Here is a 13,337-nt window from a genome sequence, read left to right as displayed (position 1 = left end):
ACGACTTTGACATAGTTCAGCGAATGAAGAGACGGCGGCTAGCTGGCTAGATCATGTCATCCGAATGGATGAAAACACTTCCTTGAGAGTATTTAACGCAGTACCCGCCGGAGTAAGCAGAGGAAGCGGTGTCTTCGCCATTAAGGAAGAAGAAGTTAGAATTTTAAATTTAAATTCAGTCCGCAATATTGTCTTTCCTTTCAGAGAATAGCGTTAAAGCGAAGAGATAGGCATCTATGCGGATGACTCCAATGGTGGGAGTGGGTGTGTTCTCTGCAAAGCCAGACTCACTCTAGAGCACTTCAGTGTCTATCAAGCTAAGATCACAGTAATTAAAGAAAACCTTTTTGTTCTGACAAGAAGTTTGTTCACAAAAAAGAGATCACTAAAGCTTCTAAGATTTTAGTCAAAGTTAGTGAAGGAATGTCTTGATCTCTTAGTGAATCTAAGATCTTACTTCACGATTAACCTGCGTTGATTTCAAGGGCATAATGATATCCCTGGGAACTGTGAAGCAAACGATCTAGCGAGAACATGCCCGACTCTACAATGAGACTCCGAAAAGTGGATATACTATATATAAGCCTCTGACTATATGCAGATATTTAATTGCCAAACAGACTTATTTTAAACATACCCGTGTCTCGGTGGAATTATTCCCTGAATTGCTCGAAAAGCAGGCAAACGTGGCATTAATGGCGCTCCTAAATGCCTAAGTGTTTCATTAGACAGAAGAAGTACCTCCTTCTGCACTGAAGTTTTCATGAACTCAGCTTCTATGAGATGTTTAAGACAAATAATTAACGTTCTTCGTGACATTTTCCCTAGCTCAATCCCAATATAATGAATTATTGCTAAGAAATTGCTGGTATTGAAAAAGTCGTCCTCTCTGAGTATTGTGTTTAATACTTTTGAATGATATACATTTTTCTTTACTTATCGGCTATTTTCTGAAGAGTTTATTGACTATTACCTACGAATTAAACATGTAATTTTCTGAGATTTTCTCCTAGACTTAGTTGCTATGCTTACTTGACCCACTGAAGGTTAGGTGTGCTTATATATGTTGCTGTCCTTGTTCATAACTCCCAAGTGAGATGCAAGCCTTAGTTCAAAGATGAAAAATAAATGTTGAACTACATTTATTTCTCGCACAATTTGATCGAATCCACTCTGATGTCTTAAATAAACAAACATCTATAGCAATCCTCACATAGCTTAATAAATTTTACATTTCCGCCAACTAGCCAAACACAAAAACCCCGAACAAGCAATATAATGCTGCTAATTCCCATAGCCATAAAGTTATTTAATTAAATTCCATAGCATTTTACTGTCAGCAATTGCACTAACAATTAAATTCACACATTCACAGTGACCGCATCACGTTGGCAAAATCACCAGTGAGCGGCAAACCGACACGCTTACCCTCACTGCACTCCATGGGCATCGACAGTGCCGGAAGTGGTAGCGGCAGCGGCAATGGCAGTGGCAGCAGTGCCGGCGTGCTCACCTTTCAACAAGCCATGTCTGGCGCGGTCTCACCACAGTACTCTTCGGCCACACCGCTACTGTTTGGTGGCGGCGGCGGCGGTGGCGCAGGCATTGGTGGCAGTATAGCCACAAATATGGATTTGCTATGTGGCTCATCGACGGCACTCGCTTCGGTGTTGGAGGATACGGCAACAAGTGCTGGTGAAATGGTCAGTGACATACTGCAGACTGGTGACTCGCCAACCATGCTGAACCATCAGCATAACAACGCCGGTAACGGCAATGGCAACGGCAACAATAACAAGAATAACGGCTTGAATGATAGCCACTATGAACTAGATGTAATCGAAAGCGGCATTGGCAGCGTGGGCGCGGTCGTCAATGTGGGCACAAGCGGTGTGCATCGTGCCGCCTCCAATATATTGCACAGCAGTTCAGCGACCATTGCACAGCTGCAGGGCAGTCGGCAGCGTCAACGGATGCGCACATCGAGTATGCCAGCTGAAAGTAGAAAGGTAAATATAAACTCAACGTAAAATTGTTTTTATGAGCCTAGGTCAAAATGAGTACTTATGTGTGTATGTGTGTGCATGCATAGTTAAGCGGACGCTTGTTTTGTTATTGTTGTGGAAAATACCCTGTTGGAAATACTCTGTTGGAAAAATTATTAATTTTTTAGGTTTCATGTATTTTATGTGAATTTTTTGTCAATAACCTATGACTTCTTTATATTTTTGTTTTTATGATTTGAAATATTACTGCTTTAATCAATTCTGTCCTTCTTCGCTCTGGTACATTGAGAAAACTTTGAGTTAACTTTCATAATTTCTTTAGAAAAAAAACACTCACAAAATATTAAAAAAAAGAAAACATAAATTCTAGCGAAGTCCCACAAATCAAAGTTGCAATAATTTCCAAGCAGGTATATACGCACGTGTCACGTGGGCAAGCCTCCCTTGCAACAACTCACAAATTTAATAGCAAATATTTTCACAAAACAATGCAATGAAGAGCAAAGCAAGCAATGCAAACAAAAAGCAAACGCTTGGCTGGCTGATTCCGAGCTGTGCTTCCGTTTGCCTTTTGATGACTTATTTGCAGTACTTCAGCGGACTTATTTGTTGTTTTAGTTGCCTCAGCATATTAAACAGTACTCACTTCAGTAGTAGATTTGTTTTGAACTAAAGCTAATTATGAAATATTGTCCTTCTTAAGCAAGCTTTTCCTTTTCAAGAATTTAATTTCAATCCCTGGATGAGAATATATTGCTTTATCAGCAAATTTTCTTTAAATTGCATATCACATTCTAATACTTATGAACCAATTAGTGCGTTGGAGTACACTAAAGGCGGTTTTCTCAATGTCTGGTTAGTTCCTTTCTCTGCTTCCCCTGGCGGGTATTGTGGGTACCTGGAGTGTTTTCATTCATATGGACGATATGACATAGTACATAGAAGCCGCTGTCTCTTAATTCATTAAACTAAGTCAATGTCGTCGTAAATCTCGTTCCATCATCTGCGGATTATTTTTTCCAAAAGTAGATTGAAGCAGTCACGCGGAATGGAGTCGCCTTATCTGAAACCTCGTTTGATATCGAACGGCTCGGAGAGGTCCTTGCCGATCCTGACAGAGCTTTTGGTATTGCTCAACGTCAGTTTACATGCACAGCCGTATTAGTTTTGCGGGGATATCAAATTCAGACATAGCGGCATAAAGGCAGCTCCTTTTCGTGCTGTCAAAACAGCTTTGAAATCGATGAAGAATTGCTGTTTATCGAACCTTTTTTCACGAGTTTTTTTCCAAGATTTGATGGTGAATTTATGGTTAGTTTTTGATTTTACTGATAAGGTCCAATCAATTTGCTGACGGTGGGATTTAATCTTTCACCCAATACACTCGATAGGACCTTATATGCGATGTTGACGAGGCTCATCTCCCTTTTTGTAGATTGGGCAGAGCACACTTAAATTTCAATCGTCAGGCATGCCTTGGTCCAACCAAATTCTACAAAGCAGCTGATGCATGCTCCGTATCAGTTCTTCGCCGCTGTGTTTGAATAGCTGGGTCAGCAATCCATCGCCCCTCGCCGCTTTGATGTTTTTCAGGCGGGTAATTGCTATACGAACTTCTTCATGGTCGCACAAGGGAACGTCTGCTCCATCGTCGTCGATTGGGGAACCGGGTTATCCTTCTCCTGGCGTTGTGATTTTATTGCCATTCAGCAAGCTGCAGAAATGTTCTGCACAACAGTCACTAGATCACCTCTGAGCGCATTTCTCTTTTTTTGTCTGCAAATGCGTCTTGCTTCCCTCTTCTTTTTTCTCTTCTTTTTCTTTTATTGTGGGATGGGGAAAAAGGAAAAAACTCTTAAGGTTTAGGCTTTATCAAAGATGTACCATTTTTGTGAAAAAACATTTTTAATATCACCATTTTCATACTAACTACTGGCTACAGTGCCGGTCTTCGAATACGAGTACCTTCTTCGAAAATTCCTCGAAATGTGACGGTGATTTTCGGAAATATTATATGGCTTCATTTCGAAGTTTCCTACTTTTTTAAAGATAAAAACACAGAAGTGTTCAAATTTTGGCCGCCGATACGTCTCAGATGGTCCATCCGTTGAGTCCAATTTTCGGAGATTCGTTCAAGCATTTCGACGTGAAATTATTTGCTCTCCGAAGTTTCATATCAATAAGTCCATTGACTGATGCCATGTGTGGGAAATTGCGTCTTGTTGAAATCAAATGTTAGCGAGATCACGAGCTTCAATTTCAGGCATCAAATAGTCAGTTTTCATGGCGCGATAAAGATCGGAAGTTTTTTTCTGTTTTGGAAGAAATATGGACCGATGATTCCACCATAAACTACATCGACCTGTTGTTTTTTTCTGGTTGCAATGACAGCTCTTGAATCTCTTCAGGTAGCTCTTCGCCAGAAATGCGGCAATTTTGCTTGTTTACATACCCAATGAACCAGATGAGCCTCATCGCTGAACAAAATTTTACTCGAAAACTTCGGATCTTCTTGGAAATTTTCACGAGCCCATACACTGAAGCGATGCCGCTTGGGAATATCGAGCGGCTTCAGTGGCTTTGATTCTTGCGTCCGAACTTAGCTCTTGCTTACTATTTAGTTTCTGTTTAGCTGCTTTGTAGCCAAATTTGACTCTAATATCTCTTAGAGATTGTGTTATACAATTGCGCCAAAACTTAAATAATAAATTATTTTAAAGAAACTTCAACAACTATTCTGCTAAGGCTTCACCTAGTTATACAGATTTTGAATTCGTAATGTTGTTATCTTCAAATAACTGTCTCTGTGTTGGTACAAATTTATACGAACTTTTGTAGACAAAAATATTACAACTTTATTGCTGCTCTGTTTTTACAGTTTGGCTTGTTTGCTTTCAATTCTGGACTGACGGTTTCACATGAATATCCAGAAAGAACAAATTGGCATAGTGTTGGCTCGATGTCCGCCACAAATTTAATATTCAGTTATTTAAACACACACACAAATATGTGCAGCAATTTATATTTTACATTTTTCTCCAATTTATTTGGCGCTTTTCGGCAGTAGTGCCACAGTTAAGCTGCTTGTAATATGAAACCAACTGACAACAATCTCTGCCGCTCGACTGAATAGCTCAACTCTCAGCACAGTTTATGCAAGCACACTCACATATACATACATATATAAATATTGCATCTGTTTTTCATCAAGTAAATATGCGAATGTGTGCATGCGCTTTTGCACACATTTGTGTTTACCTTTTTTTCCGTTTCTTTATCAAATTTCACTTATGCATACTCATACGCTCATACACACAGACACGAGGACTCTTGGAGAATCCTCGTTTTTAGGTCAGCGAACCTGCAAAGGAAAATAAAAGTTTTTAAATCAATATTTGACTCGCCTCAGAGCCAACTATCAGCTATGTAAACGCTTGGGTGCGCACGAAAAACCCGAAATATCATATTCCAAATCATGGTAGTGAGAAAATTGTGAATTTATTGCATCAACTGTTCACTGACAAAATAATTTCAATGTGTGTGTTGCATGTGGCGTACTAGAGCATATTTGTTTTAAATGCCTATACGAGAGTGCTCCAATAGTTATGCCGCCTATAAAAGGAAAACGAAATGGAAATTGGGGACTTATTTCTCAAAATAGTCTGCGTTTAGATTACTCTCGCTACACTCAATCGAGCGATTTTCCAACTCTTTTAATCCGTTTGATAACTATTGTACCTTTTCGAGAGATTCCGATGAGTGACTTTTGGAAACAGGCCCAGAAAAAATGTTTACTTCGGTAAACTAAAGCTACAATACGCTTCATACATTTCTTATAGCTTTGAAGGGTATAAAAAGATCTTTTTCTTCACTTCGATCGACCAGTTTGACAGACAGCTATATGCTAAAGTAATCCGATCACTTTTTTTCTAAGATCATAGCGGTACCTCGGATAATAATCTGCGCCAAATTTCGTAAAGATATCTTGTTACATGCAAAAGTTTCCCATACGCGAACTTGTTTTTGATCGATCAGTTTCTATGACAGCTAAGAATGCAAAAATTGGACAGTGGGCTTGGCGCTGCCCATATTTAAGTGAAATTCTATAACTCAGGACCTACTAGACTAATTCCAACCAAATTTGGTGATTGATTGATTGATTGAAAGGTGAGGAATGCACCGCGACCTTTGGTCTACTCTGCCCTCTCCTAACTCACATAGACTCACCTAGCACCAGCGCATTGATAAAGTTCAATAGACTTCCGGGTGCTAATGAGGCTATGCGATCCCTATCCGAAAACATGGATCCAAGGGCCTTAGACCTGCGTCTACAGACTGCTGTGCCAACCAAATTTGGTATGTAAAGCTACTCCTACATTTACTTTATACACTGTGAAATCGGATAACAACCTCTCACAGTTGCCATATAACATAACACAACTTTAAGTTCAAGCTGATTCTTTCACTTCCAGTGTACAAATCAAACATCAACGGATAAAGCGGGACAAAACTTTGCACAAGTAGTGCTCTTGAGGTATTTAATCTTTTTCCCAAAAAGTAGCATTATCGGACTATAACTTTTCAAGGATCCAAACAGTGAATACCTGACATCATGCTCTTGTGCCAAAAATAGCCCCCTATACATACATACATACATAGTATGAAACTCTGATATATTTTCTAACTTCCGGTTGACTTTTATCGGTCAATATGTAAGAAATCTTAATGGAATTCAAAAATAATCTCTTTCTAAAAAGAGCGTATACGAAATGTATACGAAAATCCCATAAATCCTTGTGCCTTGAGAAAATATAAAAGGTTCGGTTACACCCAAACTTTGCTCTTCCTTAGTTGTTAGACGTATACATATTTCCCTTATAACACTTTTTTCATTAGAACTTCCTTTGAATTGACACTAACTTAGGAAGAAAGTAAGCTGATTTAACATCAGGCTTTATGGGGCCCCCTTACGCTGGTGTCCGACTATCAGTCTCCTTCAGACACCACCTCGAAAAGGAGCTGCCTTTATGCAACTATGTCTGAATTTGATAGTCTCGCAAAACTAATTCGGCTGCATAAAGTGCCGCTGAGTAATGCCGAAAGCTCCGTCAGATCGGGAAGGACGTATCCGAGCCGTTCGATACCAAACGACTTCTTTGATATATTGCTGAGAAAATAATTCGAGGCGCAGAGCTAAATAGAGAAGGAAGGTACAATATTTTATAAAAGTGTACAGCTACTGGCGTACACCTATGATATTGATATCATTGGCCTTAACATCCGCACCGTTAGTTCTGCTTTCTCCAGAATGAATAAGGAAGCAAAGCAAATGGGTCTGGTAGTGGACGAGGACAAGGCGAAATATCCTCTGTTGTCAAACAAACAGTCATCGCGGTCGCGCCTTGGCTCTCATGTCACTGCTGACAGTCATAACTTCGAAGTCGTAGATAATTTCGTCTATCTTTGAACCAGCATTAAAATCAACAACAACGTCAGCCTCGAAATGTAAAACAGAACTTCTCTTGCCAATAGGTACTAATTCGGAATGAGTAGGTAATTCAGAAGATAAGTCCTCTCTCGACGAACAAAGACCAAATTCTACAAGTCATTCATCATTCCCGCCCTGTTATACGAGTATGTTGCGGAGGCGTGGACGTTGACAACATCTGATGAGTCGGCGTTACGGGGACATTGACATAGCTAGCGGCTATACTTGCTAAGTCATGTCGTCCAAATGGACGAAAACTCTCCATCTTTGAGAGTATTCGACACAGTACTTGCCTGAAGAAGCAGAGGAGAAGGAAGACCTCCACTCCGTTGGAAAGACCTGGTGAAGAAGAACTTGGCTACACGCAGGCTTTTGTAAACGCGGCTATAACCTCGTAAGCGATGTGTACGTCAATAAAGAAGAATAATATGGTGACCCCAAAACACTGAAATGCCTTATACTATGTTCGGACCGACATTGAAAACACATTTGTATGTTGTGGAATCTAAGAGGTTCGGACCGACAATGTGTGTTTTCGATGAGTTTTCACTGACAACTATCAATAGCGGCATTCTCTTGCTCCTGCAAGATAACACAAAACGCAAAAATTCTGTACCGAAATATGAAGGCCAAGAGAGCACCCATTGCAGAATATAGTGATATACATACTTGTATGTCGGCACGAAAATAAACATGGGTTTTGGTCTGACATATTTTACAGCCATTGCAAATAATTTTCTGCGTGTGTTTGTTGTTGTGCCATTGCCATTTTCCTCTTGGTAAATTCTACAATTTCTGCACAGGGCAAGGTTTTGCAAGAACAAGAGAATTCCCCTAATATGAGAATATCAAGTGACAGCTGTATTGGTATGGAATGTAAACAAATATCAACTGACAATTTAGGGCCGGCAAAATATGTCTTCCAAAAACAACGATTAAACTAGAGCAGGCCCCGATTATAATGAGTGGAAAGTAAGTTTTCAAGTAGTTTTCAGCGAAAACTTCGTTTGACAGATTTTACATGGACGAAAACACAAGTTTTCGTGCGAAAACCAGTTTTTCCCATGAAAACATGTTTTCGTTGTCGATCCGAGCATAGTATTTGTTTAATTTCAACTAGCTTTACCCTCAGTCACATGATCTGAAAAAAACATCACCCTTCCTCAGCGTGTCTCTTATTCGCAAACTCCCTGTTGTTGTTATTCCTGAAATAATTTGAAAGAATAAACAGAGGAACGGAGTTGACAGCAAAATTCCAGGTCCATTCTAATTACGGGGACACGACTGTCCCGGGCACAGCTTGCTAATTCTTAACTTCCCTCTAATAGAACGGTTAACAAGGGACCCCTCGTACTTTAACTCGAAGATGAGAAAAGTCCAAGTTATATTCTGCGTTTTTATTGGCTCTAAATATATGAAGCTATGCCTTTAATATATATAATAGAACTTTAACTTTTCATTATAATTGTCTCTTAGCTGTTCTTTTATTTTTAGCATCAAAATATTTATTACTAAACTTAAATCATAACATAATATACTTGTATAGAGAAAATCAACGAATCGAAGTTTAAACTCCACATAACTCCTAATAATAATAATATTATTATTAAAGAGCCAAAATTCTTACATACCATCTTGCTCATTTCCAGCAGATTTCATTGAATAAATATTTCTTTAGCGAAACTTGAATAAAATGAAAAAAGTTTGCAGCCACATACATCATATTCACATTGTTGGCTGGCTCTTTTTACTATCACAATCATAATAAACATAAAGAATAGCAACCTTGCCACATGAATAGACCAATGTCGCAGTCAATTTTTTTTCGTAACTTCCCAACCGCTTTTGATGTGCTTTTCACAACAACTCATTTCATTATTCATACACTTCTAGTTCATCTTAACTAAGTATGCAGCTCGACTCAGCCGAACACTTGCGGCTTCATTTTAATGTGATTTTACTAGTGCTTTTATGCAGTACTCGTCTCTGTATGCTTATTTACTTGTAGCCACGTCTCGCCGATACGCGACGTGCAGCAATACATTGTGCCGACCTCGATTTGGAATATTATCGCCTGCGAAGCTTCAGCATCACGTCGCATGGTGTATGCAATTTGGGTGATTCCCTGCGGTAAGTAAACAGGCAGCCACATCAATAGACACGTTAGGCGGCTGACTAAATAAAACAGAATGTAGCGAGTGAAGTGAGAAGTAGTTGAAAATGTCATAAAGCAGACGTTAGTACCAACATAAAAAGATTTTAAGCAAATATACCGAGATATATTATATATACATTTAGGGCGAAAGCAGGAGTGTTCATGTAGCAGACGCGACTTGACTAGACATAGGACATGCAGATGACGTTGAGGATATTCATGTCAGTTGAAATTAAATATTTAAAACGCAGCAGTATTTGCACAGAGCCACCAGCGTAAGACTCTTATGTATATTGATAAAGGAACGGTATGATAAATCCATGATCATTTATAGAAAAGTTTATTTTATGACCAGCATACGTCTAAATTGTCAAGTACTGTCTGATTCAAGAATGGCTCTGGAAATAACTTACCTAGAAACCAATCTAGAGTACTTCGTTTGGAATTTGTACCTTGCCATGTTGATGATGAATTTTTAATAGATTAATAAAAATATTTGTCTAATTTTTGGACTCACTTCTTATTTTATTTGAGCGACCACTTGTGACCACACGATCCAAATATACAGGGTTTTTTCGGAAAGTAATAAAACTGATTTTCTTCTGCATCGACTGGATTCGGTAGAGGGCGTTCCTAGCTAACAAACGAGCGGCTGGTCAGTTTTCTCCGAGTACTTAGAGAATGAAGACGCGACGTGTTTCTGCGAATGGTGCAAGCCGAAAATGCAGCGTTCGTTAGAGCAGAGATACGCGATTAAATTCGGTGTGAAACTCGGTAAATCTGCGACAGAAACGTTTGATATGGTCAAGCAGGTTTACACAGATGTTGCTTTAGCAAAAAGTGGTGTGTTTCGGTGCCAACAGACCTTTCTGAAGGGCCGGGAAGAGATCGCTGATGAAAGGCAAGCATTTTGAGATGACAGAGGGGATCCAAGTAGCACGCACCTCAGCTCCCAAAGCTACTCTGGAGAATGTCTTTCGTGACGCCTTCAATGCTTGGAAATCACGCTGGCAGCGCTGCATCAACGCAGAAGGAGCCTATTTTGAAAGTTTTTAAAGAATTTTAACGATTGATTCAACGATTTTTTTTAAATCGGCTCAGTCCTATTAGTTTCTGGACAAACCCTATAATAGCTTACAGTCCTGGCATATTTCCAAACGATTTCCGTACTGTTTTATGCTGCTAAATCTTACGAGATCCAAGCAGTAGTCGCTGCTTGACAGCCTTCATAACTTAACTCAATGACTTATCTTACTCAGTTTGACAGTTATTCATGACAGCTGACAGCTTGTGAAACATTAAAATTGCACACGGTGTTATCAAACAACCCTCGTACTTGCTTAAATATATACTTACTTGCTGTAGGAAACATTTAAAAATTAAATTCTGATTTTAGCACGGCACTCGCGTCCACAAAATTTTATGCCATCACAAATATGCTAACTTACTTGCTTTTCTCGATTTTTTCCATTTTGCGCACTCACAAAATCATCATTTGACGGCGTGTCAACCGCCGCCATCTCATCTGATTACATCTGCTATTCGCTCAGAAGCCGCCGATCACGTTCAATAAACTCGGTTACGTCGACGGGCACTTCCAACAGCGGCAAGGACCACCGGAACAACAGGTGCGTTTAATGCTATCATATTGTTGTTAACTCAATTATGCTACTACGTTGTAATATATTCAAACGCCGTGACGACATGCACTAACCGCTACAAACACACACCTATTTCAATGCAATTACAAGCATTTGATTTGTTGGTGCTTGTGGTTACTTAACTTGTTAAAAAATCAATAAGCGTTTAATAGCATAAATGCGGCCAAATTCAATTTTATCTATGTATTTACACTAACGCTTTGTCGCGCCGTTTTTATACAGCCGTTTTCTCTTTCATTTTGCGCAGCAATGCTTCACATATATCCGGTGAGAATATTTTCGAGTCTACCGAGAAACAGGATGCAGGCAAAGTGCCGATACCCGCCTATAAAATTGCAATGCTTGGCGCTTCTGGTGTTGGCAAAACGACATTAACCTATCAATTCACAACATCCGATTATATTTGTGCCTACGACTTGAGTTTGGGTAAGTGTGGAATTTGCATGGCGGGAATGTGTCTATGAAAATATTATACATATGTATAAACATTGTTGATGAATTTGCTTTTTGCATCCAAAAATATTTATATGTATTTGTTGACACATACGCTTGCAAAATCAAACATGTATGATTCATGCAGGCAAGTGCTGATAATTATTGTTTATAAACGACTTTAAGACTTATCGATGGACATTTATACTTCCATACATTAATAAGTTGCAACGAAAATTCTCTCCTCCAGAAATAATTGAAGAAACAAATAAAATTAATACATTTAATAATATATAATTTTTTTGTTCTATTTATACTGGAAGAGAGAATTTTGGTATGGTGTATGGGTCATTCCCTGTAAAATTTACATTCATAAATTTTTTCGTAAACATTTTTTTTTGCCTTCTTTGAAGTAAAATATTAGACATGTATCTGTCTTTATTATACATAATTGTTATTGATCAAATTGGGAAAATTGCCTTTGAATATATCGAAAATTCAGTAAACATCCGCCAGAGAACACCTCTTTTAGAAACAATTTAAAAGCTCCCCTGGCACCTGTAGTACATGTAGGAATGGTCCGCGGCCAAGTTGATGACTTGCGGTATCCATATCAATACCTGAGTAGACAATGGTCAATGTGAAACAAACTCTCAGAACCAATCAGAATTATAAGCACATTTACTCATCGATTATTAATGTCGCTGAAACCTGATGAAGGTAGGTTAGGTTAGATTAGATTAATCTGGTAGGCCAATGAGCCACGCATTGACCAGGTTTCGTCTTTTGTGATACCAGATGGAGTTCAGTTACGAGGTCCAAGAGGAGTAGTCATCGTTTAGAATGTCTGCACTTGACGAAATTTTAACAGACTCTGTGCCCTCACTATCGATACCTCCTCCAGTGTTTCATACCGTGGGTATTCCAGATGCTTACTGCATGGTCTTGCGAATGCGGCAAAAGTGCCCAAGAGGTGCTCCAATGTTCCCCTGGTACCTTGCTATAGACATTTCCTGCAGTCTTCTTGATCTGTCAGCTCCATTCAGCGGGCGTGTGTCACCACCAGACAGTGATCAGTTAGTATTCCGATCATGTTCCTGCAGTTTCTTCTACCGAGTACCAATAGGAATTTTGTATACTTTCGATCTACCGTTTTGCACAGGACTTTTGCAGTTGTACACCCAGGTAGCTCATTCCAACTGGTTTTGATTTTCTTTACCATTCTTCTGTCCAGTTTGTCGTACAGACAATGCATGGCTTTCCCAATGTTGATCACGTTTTCGGATGTTAGCCGTACACTATTATTGGCAATCTCGTCCGCTATTTTATTTCCCTCGTTGCCTTTATGGCCTGGCACCCAGAAGTAGTAAAATTCCTTGCTTCTGCCAACACTTTTCACTGCTGGCTGGCTTCCCAAGACATTTCTGGCCGATATGCAATTGAGGTTACTGCCTTGATTGCTACTTGGCAGTATACGTAGAAGTTGGCTTTGGAATTGCCTGCAGGTACATTAGAGACCAGCTCCGCGACTTTCGCAATAGTAAAGACCTCAGCTTGAAATATACCGCAGTTGCCCGACAACTTAAAAGGCTGCT

General features: G+C 39.4%; 1 protein-coding gene across 3 annotated transcripts in view; it reads left to right on the top strand.

Moving 5' to 3' along the window:
• Positions 1-13,337, top strand: part of LOC120775261 — a 53,508-nt gene that overhangs the window by 27,897 nt on the left and 12,274 nt on the right. For 2 of the 3 annotated variants that reach the window (XM_040105345.1, XM_040105342.1), the window contains exons 5-8: positions 1,376-2,009; positions 9,503-9,624; positions 11,200-11,277; positions 11,558-11,736. In XM_040105345.1, the coding sequence (XP_039961279.1) occupies positions 1,376-2,009; positions 9,503-9,624; positions 11,200-11,277; positions 11,558-11,736 (1,013 nt within the window). The remainder of the gene's footprint in view (positions 1-1,375; positions 2,010-9,502; positions 9,625-11,199; positions 11,278-11,557; positions 11,737-13,337) is intronic. The other variant, XM_040105343.1, reaches the window with a different exon arrangement.

Source organism: Bactrocera tryoni, chromosome 4 (genome assembly GCF_016617805.1).
Source record: "Bactrocera tryoni isolate S06 chromosome 4, CSIRO_BtryS06_freeze2, whole genome shotgun sequence".
Lineage (NCBI taxonomy): Eukaryota > Metazoa > Arthropoda > Insecta > Diptera > Tephritidae > Bactrocera > Bactrocera tryoni.
The sequence above is the reverse complement of the archived record's forward strand: the minus strand, read 5'-3'. Positions and strand labels throughout refer to the sequence as shown.